Source organism: Harpia harpyja, chromosome 1 (assembly GCF_026419915.1).
Source record: "Harpia harpyja isolate bHarHar1 chromosome 1, bHarHar1 primary haplotype, whole genome shotgun sequence".
NCBI classification, from domain to species: domain Eukaryota; kingdom Metazoa; phylum Chordata; class Aves; order Accipitriformes; family Accipitridae; genus Harpia; species Harpia harpyja.
Window position 1 is genome coordinate 108,338,333 of NC_068940.1, and position 26,137 is coordinate 108,364,469.

General features: G+C 42.9%; 1 protein-coding gene across 2 annotated transcripts in view; it reads right to left on the bottom strand.

The window, feature by feature from the left end:
- The window catches only part of SMARCC1 (SWI/SNF related, matrix associated, actin dependent regulator of chromatin subfamily c member 1), a 91,558-nt gene continuing 65,421 nt past the window's right edge, over positions 1-26,137 (bottom strand). For both annotated transcript variants that reach the window (XM_052809156.1, XM_052809150.1), the window contains 4 exons: positions 21,126-21,260; positions 17,074-17,332; positions 3,706-3,882; positions 1-2,050 (listed from right to left, as the gene is read on the bottom strand). In XM_052809156.1, coding sequence (XP_052665116.1) covers positions 1,965-2,050; positions 3,706-3,882; positions 17,074-17,332; positions 21,126-21,260 — 657 coding nt within the window. In that variant the 3' untranslated portion in view covers positions 1-1,964. The remainder of the gene's footprint in view (positions 2,051-3,705; positions 3,883-17,073; positions 17,333-21,125; positions 21,261-26,137) is intronic.

Consider the following 26,137-nt stretch of genomic DNA (forward strand, 5'->3'; position numbering starts at 1 on the left):
TTTGTACAAAAAAACCACATTTTTTTTTTATTTCACAAAATTGGGTGGCTGTGTTGCAGGAATAAAACCGGCCCTATACATAGGATCAGATGAAAAAGTCAGCACATGTATTATTTATACAGAAACACAACGGTGTCAAGAATTCAGGTACTCTGTAGGATCATCGCTAGTACAGTAAAAAATAGTCTCCATCTGGATCCTTTATACTTGATCACGCTAAAAACAACCTGAGGTTATTCTAAACTGGACTACGGTCTGAACCAGAAAATCCCATGCTCACCCCAAAGACCCTGGAGGGAAAGGTAACATTGGGGATGAATTTCCTTTGTGGGAGGTGGAAGGCAGGCAGGCCCTGACCGTTCTCTGCTAGGCACTGTGGATTCTTAGAGCTTGACGGTGGAAAGCATCGTTCCTATGCACTGGAAGTAACAAGGCTGCAGACGATCGTCTGAGCATGCAGCGGGGATGTGCAGGCAGCCCAGAAATGGTCACTCCACACCCATGCACTCTCAGGACCTGGGAAGTTCAACCGTTAGCATCGATGAGTCCATCACCTGAGTGCTCTTCAAAGCAAATCCTTTTTTTTAAATGGTGTAAGTGGTTCTGTGGGTTTCAGATTATTTGGGAGATCTCTCTCCGGTCAAGCTTTAGACCACCACCTTGCACTCGGTCGCTGAAAGCCACCCTTCAAATAAACGAGCAGTCTTCAGACCTTTGGCAAGGAAACCTGTCAAACCCTCTTATGCCGGGAAGAGGGCAAGAACCTGAACCACAGTCGGCAAAGGATTTTTTGCAGTCACTAACGACGAGCAAACAAGCAGTTTTGGCAGTCTGGAGGTCTGTATCAGCAGTACTGCGCTGGTGGTCTCACTCAGCGAGTGCTCCTAGATTTGCCTGCTGAAGCTGTTCCCTTACCCGCAACCCCCCAGACCAAGGAAGCTCAGCGAGTGGAAAGTGATGTGAGTTGTCCCCAAGACTCGTACCACGGTTGCTGACTCTGCCCACCTCGGCTGTCCGCAGGAGGTAGTTCTGGCATTCGCATCCCAGCCATCCCAACCCAATCCCATATGCTAGCACTTCTTCGCTATCTACTTTTTTTTTTTGTTTTGTTCATTTTAAAAAGTAAAAAGTATATGCTCCAAAAAAGAGGGACTAAAAATCATGATTTTATTCCTCAGTTGGCTACTGTACCAAACTACTCAGAGGGAAGGTTCAACTACCACCTCCAAAGGCAAAAGAAAGGTAAAAACTGGAGCAAGAAAACTCCTACCATTGAGTGGTTTTATTCCAATTGATTCACTCCTGGCTTCATTCGCACTGGATCAATATTTTCTTTAATAAGTTAGCAAGACAGCCCCAGGACTCGGCTACTGTCCTTAATTATCAGATATCTGCAATGAACACGGCTGGCATTCCTGCACCTTCTGTGCTACAGCACGCCCTAATTTTCCTTCTTTGCTCAAAACACTGGTTTGGTATCTGATCTTGATGCTTTGCTCTACCTGGAGAACCCGAAACATTAAATCACAGGTGGAGCGGGCATGTGCTACATCCTAAAGCTCAGTTAATGCCTCCACCTTAAAAGTTTGGGTTTTTTACCCTCCCCAGCAGAACCTAAAGCTCAAAACACCAAGACAAAAGAAACCAGAGTTGAGCACACTCTGAAAGGCAAGCAGACCAAAGCCTAAAGTACTTCCCACCAGCAACACAGAGGCACTGCTGGCATCTCTGATCTAAAGCTTTCCCAAGGGAATGCCAAGTACTGCCAGGTTACGAGTGGTGGGGAGAGGGGGGGAAAAAAGACGCTGTGTGTATGTGCTTGTATACGTGTATGTATATGCACACATACACGACCGGGGCAGGCCAACGGGAGGTGAAAACCTCCCAAGGGAACAGAAGGTAACTGAGGAATTCATTTTTGGTCACCACTATGTTGCTGTAGAAGTTCCTTCTTCCTTGACTGCTTAGGGAGCGGCTGAGGCCGGCGGGGCTCCTGCCGGAGGTGGGGTCACCCCTTCTGCTGGCGGAGGTGGCTGTGCAGGAGGGGGATCTGCAAAAAAACAGCAGAGAAACAGTGAGCAGGACACCAGGAGGGGATGAACGCAGAAAAGGAACCCAACGCAAACACCCAGATGTCTATATGCCATGGGAGACGTGGTTGCCCGACGGGAAAGCAGCAAGGACTGTCGCCAGAAATGGCCACGACCGCGGCTTCCCTGTCTCTTAAGCTTCACGTGAAGCTCCACTGCACGTTTTATTGTGCTTTTCAACCACTAAGCGCTGCGTGGACTCTGTGAAAGAGGAAAAAAATTCCTGGTTTTTACAGAAAAGATGACAGGCATGCAGCTCAGTAGCTGGCAAAGTTCACGTCAAGCAACTTTCAGAGCTGGAATTAGCATTTCTCATCTCCCAGCTCTGTGCTCCAGCCTTTAGATTATGGCTCTTTTCTGTTTCAAATGGACGGAACAATAGACTTTATATAAACAGAGCCTGCACTTAAGCTCTGAACAGTGTATGTAGGTTAAAGTAGAGGAATCCACAGATGCAGCAAGTAGGAGGAAAGAAATGAAGGATACAAAAGGCCAGCTTTCATGCACAGAGAGGAGATGTTAATGCAACATGACTGACTTGTTTAGTAGGGGAGAAAAAACCAAAATTAAGATAAGGGAAGAGAGCAAGCAGGAATACAACCTGACATAAGATATTCCCAGCGGCAGAGGCTCAGAAAAAGGGAAGGAAAACTAAGGAAAGCTAGAGCACCAGAAGAATAAGGAGCAAATGTCTGAACTAAAATAGCATCAGAGTGGAGTATTTCATGCTTATGCTGGTTAACACCGATGAGTCAGTACCCCTCAGCAACTCCCTTCAGCTGAAGCCAAAATGGGATGGCTTTTCCCATTAATTTTTTGCGATAGGTACTACAAGCTATCACAATTCCTGCCTGTTCAACGATAGTTACACTAAATAACATTTTTGGGGTTAAGACTGCTGTGCTGAAGCAGACCAACAGCTTGTCCCAGGCTGCAACTAATATAGACAAATTTACTGAGGAATTCACAACAGAGCATCCTGCACCAGCCATGCCAGCTTTTCTTTTGCTTTCTGGGTTTGGTGACATTCTCACGCTCGTTCAAGTAACACCCACACAGTGGCTACTGACTTCAGCTGCTTTTTTTTGGCTGGCATAAATCAACTGCATTTTCAGAGGTATAGGTATTTATACCATGTAAGGAACATTCCCAATATACCTTTTGCTTCTTCCTAATTAGGACTTCCTCTTTCTAATTTCACGGTGCTAAGTTTTCTTTAAGGTATTGTTGAACCAAATTATATTCTGACCTCCACTATTTAAGGATTTAGCTCTAAGTTAATTCCTGAATGTCTACTGTGCATTCTTGCAGACTAAGTCGAGAAAGGTTTTTGATGATGACCACAGAGCTTTAGCGTCATTATAAATAAAATAAGGGATGTTATAAATAAAATAAGGGACAATGGCTTAGGTTTGGATGCCTAGAGGGGAGACAAGCACTTAAAGCTTCAAGCACACCTCTGGCACCAGTCTTTGGCTGCCAACATGCGCAGATCCTATTATTCCTGCAGCAAATAAAGGGGTTTCAACCACAATGACTTTTCCAGCAACAAGACAAGTGACAGAAAAGCCACACCAGGTACGTTCAAAATGTTTTCTGCTGGAGATCCACTTACACATGCCATTCGGAGCTGCTAGAGGAACACGAGGTCCAATTAGATTTCCTGACATCGGTGACATGCCAGGAGGGGGGGGACCACCGCCGGCTGGATGGATGTTGGCTGACACGCTTGGCATCATCCGGCCTGGCATGGGCTGTCCAGGTATCATCGAACCGGGCCCCGGCATCTGACCTGCAAAAGCAGTGAAGAGACACGATTGTGAGACTCAGGTGAAACATGGAAGTGATCAGAAGAGAAAAAACAGTCTAGCTGTTCTCCAAGCAGTGAGGAAAAAAAAAAGGTCTCGTGCATGAGAGCCAACTCGATACTTGGTCCAAACACCAAAGGAAATGCCTTTTCACCTCCCCAAAGCCAACACACTCCCTTCAGGAAGAGCCACGGGGCACTTTTCATGCCTCAAAAACATCGGCGCAAGAAGCAAGCAGAAGGTAGCACTCACAGTCAAAACCCAACATTTTAAGTGAACCCCTACTAAAAAGGCATTTGATAGCAATCTAAATGAAGGCACAGGAAACAAATTGCACTAGAGTAACGAGGCATCAAAGTAAGAACACTTGATGAAAAAGAGCAGCCACAAAGCCTAATGAATTAATTTAATGGAAGAACTGAAATCATACAGTTAAAAATTGGACTGTACAGAAATTTCTACCATTAAAAACCCTATTCTGATGTGAGGGAGGGTTCCAATAAGGCTTCCTTACAGATCAGCTCTGTAAAAGACTTTTATGTTTCAGCTGCATAAAGGAACTGTTAGACTCGCCCAGCTTCGGACACCTACAACTTGCTGATTGATGCTTTAAAACCTCATTTGAAGAGATTACTTTGCATAATCCAATTACATTTACTTTTACACATTTACAGAAAGGTACAGTATTTTAGTTAGAAAAGCAGCTATTAGGCACGGATAGTAAAGGCTTCCTTCAGAAGTGCTCATTCCACCCCAAACCCCAGGCAATTACGTGAAATAAAGTGTGATGACAGAACCCTCGAAGAAAAAAAAGACTGAACATACATAAAAAGCATCACAGCCACACCGGCTGTTAAAGCCAAGAAAACGGGAGCTCTGGATTTGGGACCAAGTCAATACTTCGGCACAAATACTATTAACTCCTACTTATGCTCAGCTTCAGAACAAGAGCTTTGAGTAATATTTTATTGATATCTGTTACTTCCATTTTGTAGGATGTCAGGAAATTGCACCGGCTCACAGGCTATTGCCTGAAACAGGCAGGTTACAGCTCTTAGCAAGCACGCTCCGGTCAGAGGTAGGACCGTACTGGCCCACCAGCAAGTCTGCACAGCCACGGTGGACAGGGGACAAAGCAGCCTAAGACAGAGCTCAGTCAAAGAGGAAGCAGTGGGCTGGTCTATGCCTGAATGCTTGGGAATTTATGACTTAGAAGAAGAATCATCTGCCTTTTAAAATAACCCCGCTGATCAAAAGCAAACCCTGCTCTTTGGGAACTGTCACTACTTAATGCCTGTACAGACACCTCTGCCTGAGGGCCACATCACACGCTCTCACAGAGGTGAAGTCCACCAGACATCCCAAATCCTCCTCCATCACTGCCCTTCTGCAGAAAGCTAGGGGCACCACTGAAGAGCACTCCAAGCATGCAGAAATACCTACTGAACGATCGTTAAAAAAGAAAAAACGCAACACAAATAGATGAACTTGCTCCATTTCCCCAGTGTTTGGTCCCTTTGCTAACCACACAAGTTTGCCCTGCTCAGCCACGTTCCTCCAGAAGATGCTCATCTTGGATACCTATCTAAAGCACTTGGTAGCTTGTCTAGCCCTTGGTAGCTGGTCTCTGCCTGTAGTTTCATGGTACTTTAAACCAATAACCTGCTCTTTGAGAAAGACAGGCTATCCTTGCAAAAAGGCAAGGCAGGATGATGGTCTAAGGGAGTACTTGCTTCTGAAACCAGAGCCACTAACAGCCCCAGTGCAAAAGAATCCAACACGCCACAGCCCACTGGCTTCATCCAGTCTTGGAGATCTGTGACAGAGGTGCTGAACCACCTTAAATTTACAGGGACTCTGAAGCATCAAACCATGAAAACATTGGAGCTCCTAGTCATGTAAGCAAGAGGTCCATGTGCCAACATGACGCTGCTTGATCACAGGAGCAAGACTAGCATACCTGCAAGCAGCAGATATGAAGCTCTACAGAAACCATCAGATTTCTCAAACATTTACAGAGGAAAAGAACTCTGCAAGTTTATCCCTGGACACACTCCATTGCTGATCAGCAGCCTGCAGCGCACATCATGGCATTTCCATCACTATTTATTAAGGAGCAGCAGCCAACCAGAAAAACTGCGTACATTTGAGCCTCTAATCCCCTCCTTTGTCCCCACTATTAACAAAATATTTTCTGCTTTGGTGATGGTGAATAGCTGGTTTTGAAGAAGCCCCTTGGAATCCTTACGCCTTCAGTCAACAACCTAAAGAAGAAAGAAAAGGTGGGATATTTCCTAAAATGACGTGGCATGCCTTTGTGAGTAACTCAAGGCGACCAAGTCCTGTACGCAAGAGCTCCAGTGACTGGTTCCCGTTTTGCAGACAAGTTGAGCTGGGTGTGTGGCCTCCTCAGCAGCAGCAGGCTGCAAGAGGACTGAAGTGTTACCGCCGTCACAGAATAGCTCGGTTTGGAAGGGACCTTAGGAGGTCTCTGGTCCAACCTCCTCCCAAAGCAGAGTCAGCTCTGAGGTCAGACCAGGTTGCTCAAGGCTTTGTCAAGACCTGACTGACCTCTAAAAGCACCAGGAATGGAGACTGCACCACCTCCCTGTACAACCTGTTTCAGTGCTTGACCAACTTATATCCAGTCAAAACCTCCTGTGTTCCAGCTTACATCCCTCTTACTCCTACCACGCATCACTGAAAAGCCTGTCTCTGTCTTCTTGATGACCTCCTCATGGGTACTGTAGGGCTGCTGGTAGGTCCCTCCAAAGCCTTCTCCTCTTGGGGCTGAACAAGCCCAATTCCCTCAGCATCTCCATGGGGAAAGGGCTCAGGCCCTTGGACCATCCTTGGTGGCCCTTTGCTGAACTCACTCCCGTTTAATCGATGCCTTTCTTGTAGCAGGGGACCCAATCCTCCAGATGCGGTCTAACAACTGCTGAGCAAAGGAGAGGGATAATCCCATCCCTCAATCTGCTCCCTGTGCTCCTGTTCGTACAGCCTGGGATGGTGCCGGTCTCCGCCGGCTCGCGCTCGGTTCACTGCCCACCAGGATCCACAGGGCCTTTTCTGCAGAGCTGCTGCTCGGGGTCAGTCCTCCCAGGTACAGGACTTTGCGTTTGTCCTTGTTGAATTTCACAAGGCTTCTGCCAGCCCATTCCTCCAGCCTGCCTCAGCCCTCCCGAATGGCAGCCCTGCCCTCAAGCATATCAATGGATAATACGCAGATAACTGAAGATTTAAGCAGACGCGGCATGAATTTACTGCTGCTGGCATCTGTGCATCTGTTTTGGTCCAGCTCACTCCGAGATGAGGAGTGGGCAGAAAGGGCATGGCAGGCAACACAAGAACACTGTCACCGAAAGCAACAGCCAGGCACAGGCTGAGACTTAAAGACATAGTAATCTATTAGTATTAGAAGTGGGTCAGGAGCTACAGGACCAGTGCTGTTGGGAGACAAAACGCTGGTGGGTTTTCAAACAGCCCAGAACTCCCGTTTGCAGACTCTTTGTCATCGGTTCTGCGCTAGTGCTGAGCTCCTAGGAAACTTCACCTTGGAGCTTCAGACACGAGCAGAGCAGGCAGACAACAAGCGAGCAGCTCTTCTCCATTGTGCAAGGCTGCCTGTGTGCAGAAACCAGTCTGGGGGTATATACAACCTCAGCCTGAACAGATCAGCTCTGAAGCACAGCCTGTCAGAGTACGCGGCTGTACAAGGGCAGCTGGTCAAGCTCCAGAAGTCGGGATTTTCCCTGATTTGCAGGAGACAGATGTGGGAACTTCTGACATGCCCGATGTTATGTGATGACCTGTGGCACTACAGTCACAACATATGACACAGCAGCTTGAGTTTCAGTTGCTGGAAGTTCTGGGTGAAATATTAAAAAAAAAAACCAAAACAAACCTAAATGTGAAAAAACCCAACCCCTGCATCACCAGCAACCTCAATCTACACAGAAAAAAAGGGGGCTGATTGGGCCACTTCAGTAACTGATACCCTGTTCTCTTCACTTATGAAATGTCCTGACAACTTCAACTCAAAGGAGTTACCTTCCAGGAAAAATTTATACTCTTTTCCTCCATTTACCTGTGCAAGAAGTCCTCCAAGAGTAGCTTGTATCTTCAGTGGCTGCTTTTGCAAATATAGTCTATTCCTTAGAGCCCAGAACAGAAGAACACTGCAGGTTGGTTTTGTTTCACAGGCAAAAAAGGGAATTTGAGCATCTGCCTCACTCTACTGATAGGCTGCATATTCCTCGTCAGTTGAAAGTCTTCTAGTGGACTCAAAATAGTATTTAATAAAGTGGACTCAGCGTAGAGGCTCAGGTGTACAACTAATGCCCATCAGGGTACTTGGGAGAAAGTCTGTATGGGGGAAGAGATGACAGCTTATTACATGTCTAAGATCATAAGAGATATGGGAAAAGCAAATAGGAAGCCTTTATTTCCTTGAATACAGACTTAAAGGTGGCCACTGCAATTCTTATGCTGCAGGTTTAAAAGCTCGCTTTCACAGAACTTAGTTACACTGTGGAACTCGCTAACACAGATTTGCAGAGGGTAGGTCTATCGGTGGCTATGAACACACCAGTTCAAAGCGGGCCCTAAGCACTGAGTGTCAAAATGCTCGAGGAGTATGACTGTGGAAGGCTTGATCTGCATTTGCCCTGTTTCTTACAGTCTTCACAAAGCCTTTGCTATCTATCAGATCAAAGACAGCGATGTGAACATCTGGGCAGACCCAGTATACACACACACTCACAAGCTACTTGTGAAAAGTCAAGTTTGCTGGAGAACAGAGCAACGGAGCTGGCACACCAAGCTTTAGCATTGGCAACTGTGTCTGGATCTAGATTAGCTCACACAAGGGAGACGAGCACTGCCTCCTTGTACGTCCTCATCCTCGCACTCCTCCCACGCTTTGACTCCAGCGTTGCACTCGGAGGGTACCACATGAGAACTGCAGCCACTTGGTACATCAAGACAACATTATTATGCTCTTAAGAACTCTGGCTTGAGTAGATCTTTTATTTTTAATGAACTCCTATACTTTCAACGCTCCCCCCGCCTCCCCCCACCCCAAAAAAACCCCCCAAACAATTGCAGCTGCAAGCATGCAAAAGCAAAGGCAGACTAGCAGAAGCAGATACAGGGCAACTCAAACTGCTGAGGCCAGAAGGGTGGCAGGGATTGAACCTTGCCAAAACAAGAAACTGGAGACAAAAAATGGCCCAAAGACATAGAGGGCTTTGTAGCAAAAGAAGATATTCACAGCTATGAGGAATGTTATTCACTGGCAAAATTAAGGTTGATCAGGGAATAAAAACGTAAAAACTGGAACAACGTAGCTCTGTTTCAGAAGACCAGGAAAGCTGGGAACTGAGAAATCCCCAGCCTGGGAGGTGCCACGTGACAGGAGCCTCAACCTCTCCAAGCGTAATTTGGCCATCCTCCTTCTAACACCACACGCCTACAAGATTCTCTCCGCACTAATGAAGTGATTAATATTAAAAAAACCTCTTCTGAAGCACCTGAAGCTGGATCAGACTTACTACACACTGAGTGGCTTCACATGAGGTCTTATGCTCTGACATTGGGCAAGTATTCTTTCAGTGAGAGAAAGGCTGTCAAACCTGCAGTAATGCAAAGATTCAAGGACTATGTTTTATATTCAAATCAACCATAGTCAAGCTAAAATCACTAAACAGAAATTAAATCAACTTTAAAAAAATTTGTTTCAAAGTGTGTCATGACCCTAAATCTCATAGTGATGCTCGTTGGGAAGCACCCTCCTACCTGGACCAAGGAGTCTGTAGAGCTTTTTTCTCTCTTAAATCTTGGAGATTTAAAAATAAGCAGCACTGCAGTTTTTCTGAAGAAGCCCATAAACTGAGAAGGCTCCTCTGTGTTTGAATACAGGGTTGGCTGCCCATTTTTTGCCTTCCTGACATGGTACACAACAACTGTATCTTAAAATTAGCTTAGGGTACTTGCAGAGGAACAATCCTATCACATACCAGAACTCCAAAATACTGAAGTTGAGCAGTAATCAAGCAATACCCAACCAAACTGGGATTAAGCAAGTGGAAATTACTACTATCACTATGGCAAAAATGAAGTCCTATTTCTATAGAGTTTGTAGGTTTTTTCATTTTACAAGTGATACCGCTTCAAGACAGTGGCTCAAGCATAAAATGTGGAAGCGTGACCTACATAAGGGGGAGAGCTTAAAAACAGCAGACGCAGGAAGAGATAAAGCCAAAAGGTTCAATAAAACAAGATTTAGCAGACTAAAAAAATCCTTTACACATTAGAGATTGTAGACATTTTCTAATGCGTGCTCTGAAGCATTCCACTATTAGCAAACTGCCAACTGCAGATTCACATTACAGTGAAACAGATGAGGAACAGTTTTTAAACAATCTCCAAGGTATTTATCTCTATTAAATAAGCCTCTACCTCTATTAAATCAGCTACTTGAGGGGCACTGGAGTGGTAAACAGTTTTAGTATTTTTGTTTCACTGTAGCAGTTGACGGGGCATGATGCACAAAGCTTGGAGCCGATTCAAATCCTCCTGCGCACCTCTCCCTATTTACCATTCAAAGAGAAAATCTGCAAACGCAGCCAGCGTTATGTGAAGGGAGTTCCTCCACTGGCAGCCAGGATTTCAGACAGGGGGAAAGCAGGCTGCGCTCCGACGTTCCTCTGATCTCCGTAGGGGACGTGACTCGCTGAAATCTCGCTCACCTACTACTGAATGAATTGTTTCACAGTCTTCATATGGGAACAAGCAGAGAACTGCTCCAGGGAATGCCTGCTAGCTTCACTGCAGAGCAGCTCTGCAGCACTGCAAGATGCACTCCTTCCCACTGGGAATGGTTTTCAGAAAACCCAGAAATCTGCACTTATAACCAACCTCTCAGACACGTCCTTTCCTTCAGCACGTCCTCTCCCCACACGCACTGCAGCAGACAATCCCATAGCCAACAACTGTGAATAATTAACCACAATAACTCATTTAGCATCGCGTCTCAGGGGAGAGGCAGAATTTCCACTTCGCTTGCATATTGCGTTTGTCACTCCCCTCTGGCGTGATTCATCCGGCGCTGACGATGGAGGCATCGGTGTGCTGAAGTCGGGCACCTCTGAACGCCAAGGTGCACCGTGCCGGGCTCGCGGGGCCCTGACATCCACGACGTCTCACAGCTGAGGGCTCACCATTATTTTTCTACAACAAAGCACGTACGATGGAAGATACTTTGTCGAGAAGCTGCTTACCGTGTCACACCAGCAAGGACAACCGTTCTGCAGGGCAGCACGGGTAACCTTCAAATATTAATTCATCTTCAATAATACATTCTTGTAAGGAGTTAGGAGCTGCTCAAACTTACTGGAGAAGCTCTGCAGATGTTAAGACAACAGTACAATGCAAGTCACTAAAATACATCCGGCAGCCCCAGTGGAACCACTGTCCTGTGGTTGACTCTTATTTACTATTTCAGCCCATAATGCCTCCTGCCTGGCCAGGTTTTCATAGTCAAGAATACACCAGAGAGCACCCAACGTGGCTTTAATGTTTCTGCATTACCAACCACCGTAACACCTTGCAAACCCACAACTACGCACGTATTACAGCACTGTGGATGAATACTGCAAACCCATTTACACCCGTATGACCTTGCTTTCCTTTTATCTGACTACTCCCTGCATGTCTCCTGCCAGCAAGCTCATTACGTACGATGGATAAAAAAGAAAGCACTGACAGTTGTTAAAAAACATTTACCAAGAGGAAGTGAACTCAAAATCCTTATCTGTACCAAAAAATCCTGGAGTTGCAATCAGTCCAATAGGAAAGTAAGCAGCATCCAGTAGCTCAGTTTAAAACCGCAAGTTTTAAATAATGAAATGCACAACACTTACTTGAAAAAACCACAAGCCCAAAATTACTTACAAAGCATTCTTTCGCATATTTCAACCATTGACAGAAAATTATGCAAAATATATTGGGGGGAAAAGGTCATTAAAGTTACTCATCCAGCCATAGTGGAAAGTGTATCCTTACCTCCACATTCTATTTCTGCTTTGGGTCAGAAATTATTTACTAGCTGAAAATCCCCCCTGAACGGAAAAGTTAATGACAGCTATTAATACATATCTATCTCTCTTTCTCCAAGAATTTAACGAAGTTTCTCGTATTACACACCACAAGTATCACTTGTACAAGGCACTTCACATTTCACAGATAACCAGAATAGCACACAAAGAGAAATCAATAACGTGCTTCAAATGATACAACCAGCAGCAAGGCTAGTAACACAGGAAGAAATTGGGAATTTTATTTTCTGTTCTAATTACAAGGTACAGCTTTTCACAGTGAAATTGGAATCCAATTTTACTCTTCTATTTTAAAAGTCTGCATTCCAGGGGAAAGGAGAACAAAATAAGCTCAGTCAAAATGACATTATATAAAAAATCTGGGAAAGGAACTGGTAATGGGACTTGTTTGAAATCAGTGCCCGTGCCTGAGAACAGCAACATATGTCTGGTCATCGAGTTGACCAGAATCTCATCACACCTAGGCACCAAAGGACAAACCGAAGGCAGCCAAACTCTGAGCACAGGCTTGCAACTGGAGAAGCAGGCATCAAGTTAAACTGTACGTCACAGCAAACTGATTAACAGAGTCCTATTTCAAGTTTTTAAACTCAAAGCTTTAACCATCAAGCCATGTTGCTTGCTATGACTAGCAAAAAGACAGTTAACCCAGACGCAGAAAGAAAAGCCCTGGGAGAAGCAGCAAAAGCTTCTAAGAAGCCTCCCGGGCTGTGCACTGTACACCGTCTGCTGTAAAATTTTTGCTCTATGTGGAATTGACCAACAGCTCTCTTCTCTGGAGGAGCTCTCCTGGCTTGTCCTGGTTTCTCTTTCACCAAACCGGCCCGTGGGCACTGGCCCCTGGACTGATTTCAGCTCTTTAGCACGTCCCAACAAATTCTGCAGTCCAGCAGAACCAGACGTGGCCGTGCCGATGTAAAGTGGCTCACTGCAAAGACTGACCCTCGACTGGAGACATTCACCAGCTGTGTCCAGAGACTGACATCTAAGCTAAAGAACATTTTTGTGGAAAAAGCTTCACTGTTAACTTTTAGTTAAGAGATTTGGCTTAACTGCTTCTGTCCCTGAAACCAGAAAAGCCATAAGCAGCAATTTTTTTTTTCTTCCATTTATAAATGCCTTTTCAGATCCTTTAATCACTTTGTTTCCTACCATCTCTTCAGCTTTCATCAATCACTTTGAAGACATCCGACTTAGCATTTTGTTCACGGTCTACTGAACCAACAGTTATACTTTTAGTCACTATTAAGGTCAGAAACCTGTTTGAAAACATCAGTGAGAACCAAGGTAAAGTCTGGAGTTAAAAACCACGAAGCTGAACAGGAAATTGTGCAGGGTATTTCCATCTCCAGCTTCCCCTCGGGGCTGTATTTTGGAAGGTTTCCCACTGGTACTTCTCAGTTACTGCTAAGTTGTTTTGGGATTTTCCTCCAATGCAAACTGAATGGGTCAGTTCTTCCTGCAGAGCTGTTAGACCAGCAGGCAGCAACTTGTCTAAGTCTCCAATAACATCTTTATACCTGAATGAAGAATTACACTGTGGTATTCATCACTGGGGTTTCTTGAAATTGGCCACCTTAGGGACAGCAGGTTGTTACTGGAGACAAGCTGAGAACTTAGGTAAAAAAACTGCTCCTCCTTCTTCCAAAAGCATGTCAAGCTCTGCACTGGGAAGCTGTACACCAACAGCTCTGAAGCCAGAGGTTCCACTACAGGACTAAAAGCAGCAAAAAAGAGCTTTCAGATTTCTTCTGCAAGTGTATCTCAGCCCTCTCTAGCAGGGTGAAATTCATCTACCCACGCCCTCCAAACTTTGGCATCTCCACCAAGACTGCAGGAGACTCATGGGCAGGCACGCTGTGAGGGAACTTATGGATGTGTGGTTATTAAGGTGAAGTTCACCAGTCTGTTTCAAAGGATCCCAAATTAATAAACGAGCAGGAAAAATTGCTACTGATCTACATACGTACAGGTTGGTCTGTTGTTAAAGTATTGGACTATTAATGCTCCAAGACTTACAAGTCCAATAAATACACAATTGCCCTAAAAAAGTGAAAGTAAGGAAAATACATAGGATACAAGTTCTGTAGTATTTATCACAGATTCAACATGACCAACATGAGGTGATAAGGGATTGTTTTTTAATGTATATAATACATGGGGTGTGTGTACACAAAATGCAACTGCTGTCCACTTCAGCATGTCAGTAAGATTTCTGGAGACTGCTACATGCAACGGAGATTCTCCCTGTGATGATGTACTTATTTGTCAAAGAAAGTCAAACTCTGGGCATCTCAAACTACCTAAACAGAAAATCAGGTCAATTTGTGAGTCACTATCTCTGGGGACTGAAGGATCCCTAAGTTACTATTTACACACACACCCCCAGGACTGGCTCAGAGTTTAAGCGTTGAATTCACTTGAGGAAACAGTGAACTTTCCCATTTTCTCTCCTTGCCCTCAAGTTATACAAAACTCCACTGTGAAGTCAAAAAGCTTTGGCACTTACGGACTTCCCACGCGTTTTCTGACAAACTTCCACTGAGAGCCTGAGGAAAAGGGACTATTTTGCTTTCTAGATCAGTTGGGATATGGCAGAAGAAGCAGAGGGGTTTGCCTTTGAACTCTCAAAGGGCCTCTGAATTCTCACCTTCACAAAAATATCAAACCAGCAAACTGTCAGACTAGGTAAAAGGCAAGATCCTAGTCCTGTATCTGTACAGCATGAGACAGCACCAGATGCTTCCCTGTCATGGGAGCCAGAAGTGCTGCACCTCATCCATCAGTTTGCTGCCCTCTAACAGGAGGAGTGGTGATGGTGGAAAAGTCAATCTATTGACTAACTTTAATCAAATCTGAAAAAGAGATGTACTGACTAATTAACACAGTACCACACTCCCCACAATACACACTGAAAGGGATCACTGGGGATACAGAGGGCCTGGATGATTACAATGGGGCTGAAGTAATAAGGTATTATGTGAACCAAGGATGTGAATATATTAGAAATGAAGTTTTATTAGTCCCCTAGAGAATACAATAATGCATTTAATCTTGTTACATTTTCAGTCTCAATAGCAGCTTGTAAGTAAGAGCTAGTCTAATGGTATGCAATGATTCCCCCCTTTAATCTGTTTTCGATTTGCTATTTTTTCATTCCACAGAATGTTTCTTCATTCTACTGCTAAGTAAATAGACCCGAGTAGTCAATATAGCGTACGACAGAAATCGAGCTACAATATTATTTGATTCTAAAAAACCCAATAGACCATATTTTATCACACTCCCAATTCAATTTCAGCAAAAACCAAAACAGCTCCCAAAACAATGCCAGCATTTTTTGTCCACAAGGGCACAATGAAGCCAGGAACTCACTGACTCTGGTCCCTTAAACAGATCGTTAGCTTAAGCATCTAGATCACAAGACAACTAACTCTTACCTTTCTGTCCAATTAGCATTACTCTGCATCTGTTGATCAAATCAAGGGTTTTGGTTTTTTTTTTTTTTTTACTGTGGAGATTCACACAGCTGGATTAGATAACTCACATTTTCATGGTCATCTGCAAATCCTGCTAGTTTACTACGCACTTCTGCTCTTTTCCAAACCATACACTTAACACAGGTCTTCTCCCAAGATGAAAACTCAAGCTCCTGCAGGCTTTCAGTTGCCACATCCTATTTTTGATTATGATAGCCCAAACTCTTCAGTTTCTTCAGCAGCAGCCTATGCAAGATCTTTCAAAATATTTTCAGCTAACAACTGATCAGGTCTTCTTTTAGAATAGTTTTTGGTCAAGCAGTTGACAACTGACAAAAGCTATTCTCCTTCACTGTGCTCTAGTTGGACAATCAGTTTACTACATGCCAGGCGGTGGGTGCTATTCTGTTTTAAATTACAATTTCAACAACATTTAGCAAGTACAGTAAAGCCACCAATTCTAACTCCCATAAACATCTTCATAGCAAAAGTACAACATTTGATAGTCTCAATCCCTTTTAACAGTAAAATGGTTTAACGGTGAGACTGCAAATACTGTTAGCAACTTAATTACTTAACAGGAGGGCTGTCAGTTTTTCCATTAAGCACAAATAGTTGATTTGAATAAATGGCAGTAATATTTTTTTATGCCCAGTGGACGTTCCTCCTCCTGAACTGAGGCACAATCACATCGCCACCTAATTTCTCCATCCTTCAGTATCAGGAATATCTCTACTCTTGGCATCAAGCACAACTGAAGGGCAGAAGCCAGAAAGCCAAGCCCTGAGTAGGGCATGGGAGCATATCAGAATCAGGTCTCCTGCCAAAGGAAACTGCTTAAGGAGCTTCCTGCCTCTGCTTCTCGCTTGGGTCCTTTCCCCTAACGTGTTTTTTTTTTTTTTTTTTACACAGTTAGGTGTGTCATGAACTGAAGAATTTGAGGGAATGATTGTTTTTGAAGGAGCAGAGATCACTGGGCGTAAAAAAAAAAACACATGTCTAAGGAAATACAAACAAGCTAAAACATCTGAAAGTGATACTTCGTGGCAGCTCCATTTTTTACTTCCGAGCTTGGCCTGACTATCTCCAAGGATGGAGATTCTACAACCTCGCTGGGCAAGCTGCTCCAGGGTTTGATGACCCTCACAGGGAGGAGGGGAAAAGAAAAACAAACAAAAAAAGTATTTTTCTGTGTCCCAATGGAACTTTCCGTGTTTTAGTTTGTGCCCATTGCCTCTTGCCCTATCACTGGGTGCTACTGAGGAGAGTCTGGCACCCTCTTTCATTCCCTCCTTTTGTGTAATCAAACACATGGGTTAGATACCTCCCCCCCCAAACTCCATATGCACATCTGGTACAGGGGCAAAAGCTATAAAATGAAGCTGCAGTACAAGCAGAGCTCATCTTTCTAGCAGACTGTGTTTCTGTTTTATAAGCAGCACCATTATAAAACACTACATAACACAGACCATCCATTACACCTTGTGCAATTTTACCTGACAATACCTCTTCCTCTGATTTTACTCTATTATGAATGGCGATTAAGGCAAGGGGATTTTCTCCTTCCAACTCTTACCTGGCTGTGGTGGGTGAGGTGGTGGCATTTGGTGGTGCATCATAGGGTACGGTGGGGGCTGCTGATGAGGCAGTAAGCCTGGATGTGCTGCTGCCCCAAGGGGGTTCATCCCAGGCCCACTGGAGTGCTGGTGAGGCTGCTGTGGGTTTTGACTGTGCTGCTGCTCCATTTGCTGACGAGCCCTTAATTCAGCGTATTTCAGCTGTTCCATGTGAAAATTCTGGCGTTCTGTCAGCAACTGTTGTCTCTGCTGCTCTAACTATGTCAAAAATAGGGGGGGGGGGGGGGAAGGTAAAGCGAAGTTAAGAACTATACATTTGAAACATGTTTCTGCAAATCAAATACCTATCCTATTGATACACAACTGTCTGGTTTGCAGCAGGTTTTGGTAAAGGGGTCGAGGCCATTCTCCAGCTGGAACAGATGAACCCACCTTGCTCTCTCCTAAAGAATCTCTCAGTAATACAACACATTACTCAGTGAGTACTGTGCAAAGCATGCAGCCTTAACACAATTCTAGAAGAAACTTATGTTTTTCTCTCAATCTTCTGTATGTTGGAACAGGAAACAAAAGAGATTTTCTAAGCTAAGACCAAAGCAGAATATGTGTGCAATAGCACCAGCTCAGTGATTACAGGCAGGATCCCACTCTGTAACTTTAAGTGTAGGACTTGAACATCATGATAGCCAGACACCAATGATTTGCACTCTTAAGAAGAGAATTTTATAAAAACTCATGTAATTTAGGCCAATTAACATAAAATAGGCTACTTTGTTTAATTATGAAGCCATGTAGACAGTAAGCAAGCCCAAAATGAAAAGATAAAAAAGCTACAGAAAATATTTCTTAGTATTGGGCATCTATATGATTAAAGACTGTCCTGGTTAAGGAAGCGTGTGTCATTTGACTTATTTAAAAAATTGTAACTCATTTCTACATCTATTACTCTTAAGCAATTGGACACATGGATTTGTGTCACTAGTTTACAAATATTTAATGAGTATTTTAAGATATATTCCATAATTTATCTGAAAAGCAGGTTGCCAAGGAGACTTCCACCTAGCAGAAGTTCTCCAAAAATCCCAAAGCTCCATCAGTACTTTGTGTTAGCAGTTTGACTGCTGACAAAGCATGGATGAAACCAGAATACTACAGAGCACGCATTCACCAACAGAACCAGATGGGGACAGAGCCTAATGAATAATACATCCTCCTTGTTGGGGGCTGGTTTTCTGCATGTAGAGACTACAATGTGATTATTCATGCTGCCATGACTCCTTTTTCCTTGACCAATCTGATATGTTAGCGGGAAGAACTTGATAAAATGAAGAGGCACGTACACCAATGGTGTAATTGTGCATGTGTGGAAACAGATTCAGTAGGTGGCAGGCAGTTCAGAGAAGAATTACTGCAAATGACCCAAAACAAAGGCTTAGGCAAGAAGTATGGCTACACCGTACTTTTTATATTCTTTTTATACTCTTTTGTATGCCGGCTTTGCTCTCTTCATGGTACCCTATCCTGCTACACTTAAAAAAAAAAAAGTCTTTACAAGTATCCCCAAACAGCATCCAGTGCCTGCAAATACACCTTGTACTTAGGAAAAGCAGAGAAAACTTCCCTTCTACACATTCCCTCCTCTCAGGATGAGAAAAGAGTTTGACAGAGGAAAAGGCACATCAACACAAGTTATAACATGAGCTGGTCTTAAAACTGATGCAGAGCCTAAAACACCTGGTTCTGTACTAGGTTCTTGCATTTGTTGTAGTACTTTCAGAAGCAGGTTTATGGACACAACCTACAGTCGTACCCCACAGATTAGCATTAAGACAATGGGTAGTAACACATTTTCCAGTGGGCAGTCTATCAGTAATTTGTATTTGCTCTTCAATGCTCAAAACTTAGTGATACCTGCAGCAGACGTCAGGCAAGAGTGAGGCTAGGCACCTTAACCAAGATCAACGTGTATCAGTTTGCCACACAATCTCCCTACGCAACCCGATTCAGGAAGTCGGCCAAATTTTTAGGCACATTGTCATGAACACTACACTCTTCACGATCCTCAAATTTCCACCAGCACATTTCCGCAGTGTTGTGAAGTGATTCACAGTTAGAAGGGACTATTACAAGCACTTAATGTATACTCATACAATAACCATCATCGTACTACAATTTCATCTTCAGCAAGTAACTCTTCCCTAAACAGAATGAGTAAAGAAAGCATTCACATGCTATTATAAATTCTGGGTCAACAAGGCTCCTACCAACAGGATCCCTGGTTACACACAGAGTTGGCAGCACTGAAATTACTTTAGCTTAAACTCTGAAGTAAACGTGTTTTGTCTAAAAATCTAACACCCTCCAGTCTGCAGCACAGATTTCTTTCAACACTTAGAATCACCTTACCTTTACCATGAGAAAAAGCCAGTCCAGCAAATAAGGACATATGCATAGCATGCAATGGCACTAAGGAATTTTTTTTGCTTTAATTATTCCACTAGATATCCACAATGACAGGTGAAAAGACCAAATTTAACCATCAGAAAGCCAAGGGAAAAATTTGTATGCACATTTTAAAAAAGGAAAATGTCATATGCCTCAAAATGGAAAAAAAATCTGTCACTAATAGAATATATCCCCCAAAGAAAGAAATCTACAGCGAACCTTTTCAAAATAGTTAGGTCCACTTCTTGAGCTGCCAATCAGTGTCAAACACCACACTGAAATGGTTGAGGATGCCAAGCAATCTAGAAATTCTTGCTGACATTCTGCTACAACAAAAGACCACAGTTTGTCAAACTCTATCAATGTGATTAATGCCAAAGTAAGAATGTAAATTCCATTAAACTCACGCGGTAGGACAAATGTGAAAACCCCTAGCATTATGAGTCAATATCTTCAAAGCATCTAGAGTAATTGCTTATTGACAAAAATGAGAAAGCTATACAACAGAAAAATAAAAAAATTGACTGCTCTGATAAAAATGAAGTTTGGGGTCATCTTTACAGTAGCTGGAGAGAAACCGATTCTCTGAAAGTATGCTGCACTAAATATGAAAGAACACTTAGTAACTGACATGTAATCCAGCTGCTGACAGGCAGAGACAGCATCTCTTCCACATCATACCCTGATGTTAGGGATACACAAGTTTCCAGTGAGGTGTCGCTAATAGTGCTACATTATAAATACAACCTTGCTTGGGATGCACCGCAGAGATGCTCTCTTAGTGTCACCACCTTCTTCAGCTGGCTAGACCTCAATCAAGACCTATGCCCTGGCTTACAGCCTCACTAGATTGAGGACAGAAACTAACCACCTTCTTGCTTAGCTTGCCCAGCTCCTCCTCCTCCTCATCAGTCACACTTCATCATTAGATTTGTCAATTCAGCTTTGTTCTATTTTGATGCTTTTCTGGTCCCTACGAGCAAACACCTTTTCCCATCTCCTGATGTCACTGCTTCCTTCCCTTCTCTTGAAGCTGCTGTTGCCCTCTCCAGCTCAGGCAAACCCATCATCAGCACAAAATGAGAAGCTGTTACTCCCGAGCACATATCCTTCTGCTACCGCATCTCACTTTGAGGACTTTCCCAAGAGCTACTGAGAATGCCACCCAAAAACTGAGCCACACGCTTAAAACCAAATCTCCAATCTAAACCGGGGCAGGAAGGAAAGACAGAGCAAGCTGGTATCCCTTCCCTTAGGGAAGTCAGGTTTCCTCCCATTTCACTCTTGTTACAGGGAAAAGCCATTCTTATGTCAGACACCATTCATGTGAGAAGGCCTACATAAAGGCTCAGGACCAATTCCACATTCATGCTTAGATGACAGGAGTAAGGATTAGGAAGCAAATACAGGATACCCCCAGTTTGCTGCTTGTGGTAAAGGGAAGATGCTGGATAAAGAAGGAGAAGCCTCAAATGCTACTGTAGGGGGTAATTATGAATTCCAGCTGAAGTAGAAAGACCTGCATAAAGCTGAAGTTGCTAGTTTTCCAGCTGTTAGCACACATAGATCTTTGCAGTGACTGATTTAATCCAGAATCCCTACTTACTGCCTCTTTCTCTCTGTCCATAATCGTTTCCAACTCCTCAAAATGGCGAAGTTTTATCTCCAGCTTCTTCATCTGTGTCTCCACCAAAAGGGCGACCAGGGACTTGATCTTTCTTTCTTCCACCGCTGCTAGGTGCTGAGGATAAAACACAGGTTTTTGCTTTACACGTATCTCACAAAATAAAGCACTTTAAAGGAACCAATAAGCCAACTATGCCTGCATCTAGCATTAGCCATCCTATTCCACTTGTGGACAGAAAACAGGGATTAGATTATCAAACTTATGCTCAGAACCAGAAGCCCTTGGAAGATTATTAAGCTTTTAATCAAATAAATAGGTGTCAAGTTTTAATATGAGAGGTATTGTGGATGCTCAGTACTCATAAGCAATCCAGCTTTGCCTCGAAGCCTTCCGAGTGCTGTGCAACAGAGAGCACTTTCAGTGGAAATGCAAATGAGGGAGCAAGGGTACGTTGTACCGAGTCAGCTGTAGGTCATCCAAAAAGCTGTCACCAAAACACACACTGGAGGCTTTTACCTGGAACGACCCACAAGAACAGTGAGATGACTCTTGCATGCTTTTGCCATTAAAATATTTTTTGCTCAAGTAAATGAGAAGCTATGTATCTAGTTAAGCATATTCCCATTACATGCACCACCACACCACTAAACCATAAGCTTTCTCAGCACAGCAGTCTCACCTCAGGCTAGGGAGAGCTTGCAGAGAAATCTCTACACAGGTATTAGAAGAAACTGTTAAAAAAAAAAAATCTCCAGTTTCCTTTTATAACCAGGTTGCACAGTATTCCTACTGCAGAAGAAACCTGAAGGCAAAGCTGTATTTAAACTGCAAAAGCAAACTGCAGAAAAAGGCAAACAGATTCTTCACAAGCCTTTAGCTTTACCCCATTTACATATACACACTTACACATAAATGATACAGGAGAGATATATATATATGTGTGTATATATATGTGATATATGAGACAGCTTATAAAAGTGCTTCGCATTCTCCAAGTGTGAAAGGCATGTTAATGATGCTTTCTACTAGCTTTTGTTAAAAGCCTGCTGTTCAAAATGAAAATACACTCAAAACACCCACCGTGTGTACTGCTTGGGAGTTTCTGTATTAATAGTCAAAGGATGTTTCCTAATCATAGCGTCCAAGCAAAAAGCCTTACTGACACATCCAAGGGCTGAGGGGGAAGGAGGATTGGCTTTTGAGAAGGGAAAGGTGAGGGCCGGGGGGAAGAAGGAAAAAAGAGAAAGCTGGATCTCATCCAGCTCAAGCTGCAAACAGAGACTCATATTTAGCAAGCTGTGCCCCAGACCTTGGCTCAGAACTGGGAGAAATACTGAGCTAGAGAAAGGAAGCATTATAAAACTCCCTGGTAATCCTAATTATAAACAGAATTTCTCAAAAACATATGATACTGTTTCTATCACTAATATGTTGTGTCATTAGACAGCATTCACCTCTAGTAACCCACAAGTCTTCAAGCAAGTCTTCAGTAAATTTAGATAACATACATTCAAGGCTCTCACTAAGTTTAATTTAAAATCAGGTACAGTCTGAGAGAACCAGAGTGATCCCCGAAGTTCATCTAATAGCATGCCACTGTGAAATTCAAGTAGGCTATTCAGTTAAATAATGACCTAACAGTGGTGCACACATTTGAAATAAAGTAACTGAATGGCTGAAAATTTAGATGTCAATTAATACTGTTCAGTAAAACAAACTCATTTGTATGAAAAATCAGAGTGACAAAAGTACCTTTGTTGATACACACAGCTTAGGACAGTCATTTTGCCTTGCTTGATGTGTGCAATTTTAATAATGAAACCAGATTAACATAAAACCAGCAAGGCACACGATTAGGTAAAAAGACAGGTCTCAAAATATACCTTAGAAAGGAAATAATCATTCAAGTTTTTTCCTAAAGAGACTGCTCCTTAGCCTGGCATTACCCAGTGCTTTCACATAGACAACGAATGAGTCACTACTAACTCTGCAGCGGACAAAAAAAATAGTAAGACAAAATTAATGGTGATTTAAATTGCCTGATAAACACACTAGTGCATCCACCTGAAGTCACAAATAAGCAAAAAAGCTCCAGCCAGTGGACCTGGCTTCTGGCTGAGAGTGGATACTGAACAATGCTTTGCTTTACTATTTAAACACAAGAGTCCCAAACACAAGTACAGCCACGAGTGCCTCTGCGCCTGGGCTTATGCCCATTGCCACAATACTGGCTCTAGTTTCGCTGCTCAGCAATTCTATTTCTGGGTGAATACTGATAAACTTGGAAGGAATCACAAGACTTGCTACTGACTGAGCACACACACATTACAGGCAGTTTCACAGAACCTAGCCCACCCACTCATCTTCTCAAACCCAGCATTAGTTGTGAAATTAGCTAATCACAGCAAGAGCATGAGCGTGACGACCAGTATAGACAACTGTAAAACTAGACCACAAGAGACCTCTGGAAAATGGACAGCATCCTAGCACCATCTCACTGGAATACTGTGCTGAAGTCTTCTCATCCACACACGAGAGTTTAGCTGAAATTGCAACGGGCAGAGAAAATTACTTTTTCTTCCTTCCCTCTTGCTATTTTGTGAAAGGAGACTAGATGCTTCACCTAGCTTTTGTTTTGTGAGGCCAAGAGGGGATAAGACTGTCTTTCACAAATGAAACAGAAGAAATAAAGGTGGCAGGTAACACAGAATTATCTAAATTAAGGCACACAATGCAAAAAACTAAGTCCTGTCATGCGTACATTCAAGCATGAGATGCAAAAGGTCCCACAGTGAGTTTCTAGAGCAGCAGCAAAAAGGAACCAATTAAAGACGTAATTTGATTTGCCTATAAGCAGAAGATGGGATGTAGCTGCCTGCAAAAAGAAGAAAAGTGATTTTAGCAACAGGGTCTCTTCTATTCCTGAATTTTATGTTTCCAAATACCTACAACAAATGAAAAAAGCAGTTAAAAATCAAAGGCTTTTTAATCCAGTAGGCAAAGTGCTGCAGTGGTACAACAGTTAGTGGCTGAAGCACGTTAGACTTCGAATAAAGCTTATCAGCAAAGTTTACCACCCATTGAAAAAAACTTATGGACAATTACAGAAGGTTTTGCATCACTAGCAGTTTTGATATCAGTGTCTCCTAGAAAAGATGTATTCGATCACAGCTACAGCAAAATGAATTCAGGAAGTCATGAGATCAGTGTTATGCAGGAGATCAAATTATGACCAGGACAGTCCTCTTTGGCAGTGTAAGTGATGGATCAAGACCTGCAGCAGAAGCTCTGCAGCTCAATCACACCTGGACAAAAGCTAAGAGCGATCTGCAGGAAAGAGTACATTTTCTACCAGGTGCTACTTATGCATAGAAAGGAAAAAATAGCTTACACTGATTTAGGAATCTGAGAAGAAAATGAAGAAAAGGGACTTTAATTCTAATATTGTTTGTACAGAAGCCATAACCTGTAAAAACACATTTTAAATTGTTGCTCTATTCTATATGTAGTAATATAGAGTCTCACCCCAAATGTACACATTCACTGGATATCACTTCTCAAATAGCACAACTTATTGGTGAAGCCACTTATCCCAAAAGAAAAAACACTTCAAGTGCCTGTCTTTAACCCCTGTTTCTTCTTAGAAGCCAACTGTAATATTCCTCCAACATAAAATTGTAAGAAAAACAACTCTGTAACAGCTCTTCACATGGCCAGGTCTTGAGTTTATTATGAAGAACTGAATTACCCTCTCAGACAAGATACAGCTCACTGAAAGCCTTAATATTGTCTGGGTTTTTAAGTGCAAGTGGAAAGAGAAATCGCTGCTGAACTTGAATTCTACTCTGAAGTGTGAACATCCTAATTATAATATATTATTTCCTGTAATATAAAGCTAAAATTCTTCTAGAATATTATTATTGCCATAATGAAAACTGCCATTAGCCAAGTCCCTTCTCCCTCTAGCACTCGTTATCACCAAAGGAAGGAAAGGAGATCATCTTTATTTGGAGCAAGTAACCTTCAATAAAACAGAGATTAAGTTTCATGCCTCCTTATATATATATGCTGGGGTTTTTCCAACTTGGCTGAAAATATCTCTAAGTGTGATTGAACTGAAAGTAAGTTATTCTCTGTAAAAGAGCTTGGTGCTCGGAGCACCGTAGGTTGGGAGGCAGACAGGCAAAGCGATGCACGAGGAGCTAGTTAGGACTCTGCACTTCACCAAAATAACAAACCTGAAGTTTGCCTGAAAAGTGGGATTCCACAGGGTGCCTAGCTCTGACACTAACGCTGAAATCACACAACTTGTGATTTTAGAACCTGGCTTGAAAGGTAATAACTAAAAATATCCTCAAATCCCATGGGTTCATAAAGGAGGGACTGTATAATCCATGACAAAACATAGCACCACACTGTCCTCAATATATATAATGCAGTTGGAAAAAAAAGTCTAAAGTTATAAGAGTCAAAGATTAGACTGGGAAAGTCAGTACGACACATGCAACACCTCATTACAGCTACTATTATGTCCTGGAAATCCATCAGGAAATAAACACCATCCACGCTTTGCTTTTGGTATCTATAAAGTAGGTGACATGCAACATGGCACTGAGTCCAAGAGCAATTAAGAAACCCAAACTGCAACTTGAATCAACTCCCCACCCACCCACCCAAAACAAACAAACAAAAAACATAAAGAGAAAATGGATTTTGAAAAAGATATTCTAAAAGAAGCAAAGGCAGTCTGGTTCCTGCAACAAGAAAATCAAAGACAACATGCAATTAGTAATTATAGGGTAAAGAAAAGCTGTTAGATAGGACACTGATTCAAACCACAGCTCATTAAGAGACTACAGACAAACAGAAGTTTAATGATAGGAAGACAAGAACGTGCTTTTAACAGACACACAGTACCTCTTAACACAAAAATCATTAAGCTGTCTATAAAAAAATTGTAATGCTAGAATTGAACATCACATTGTTTTTAC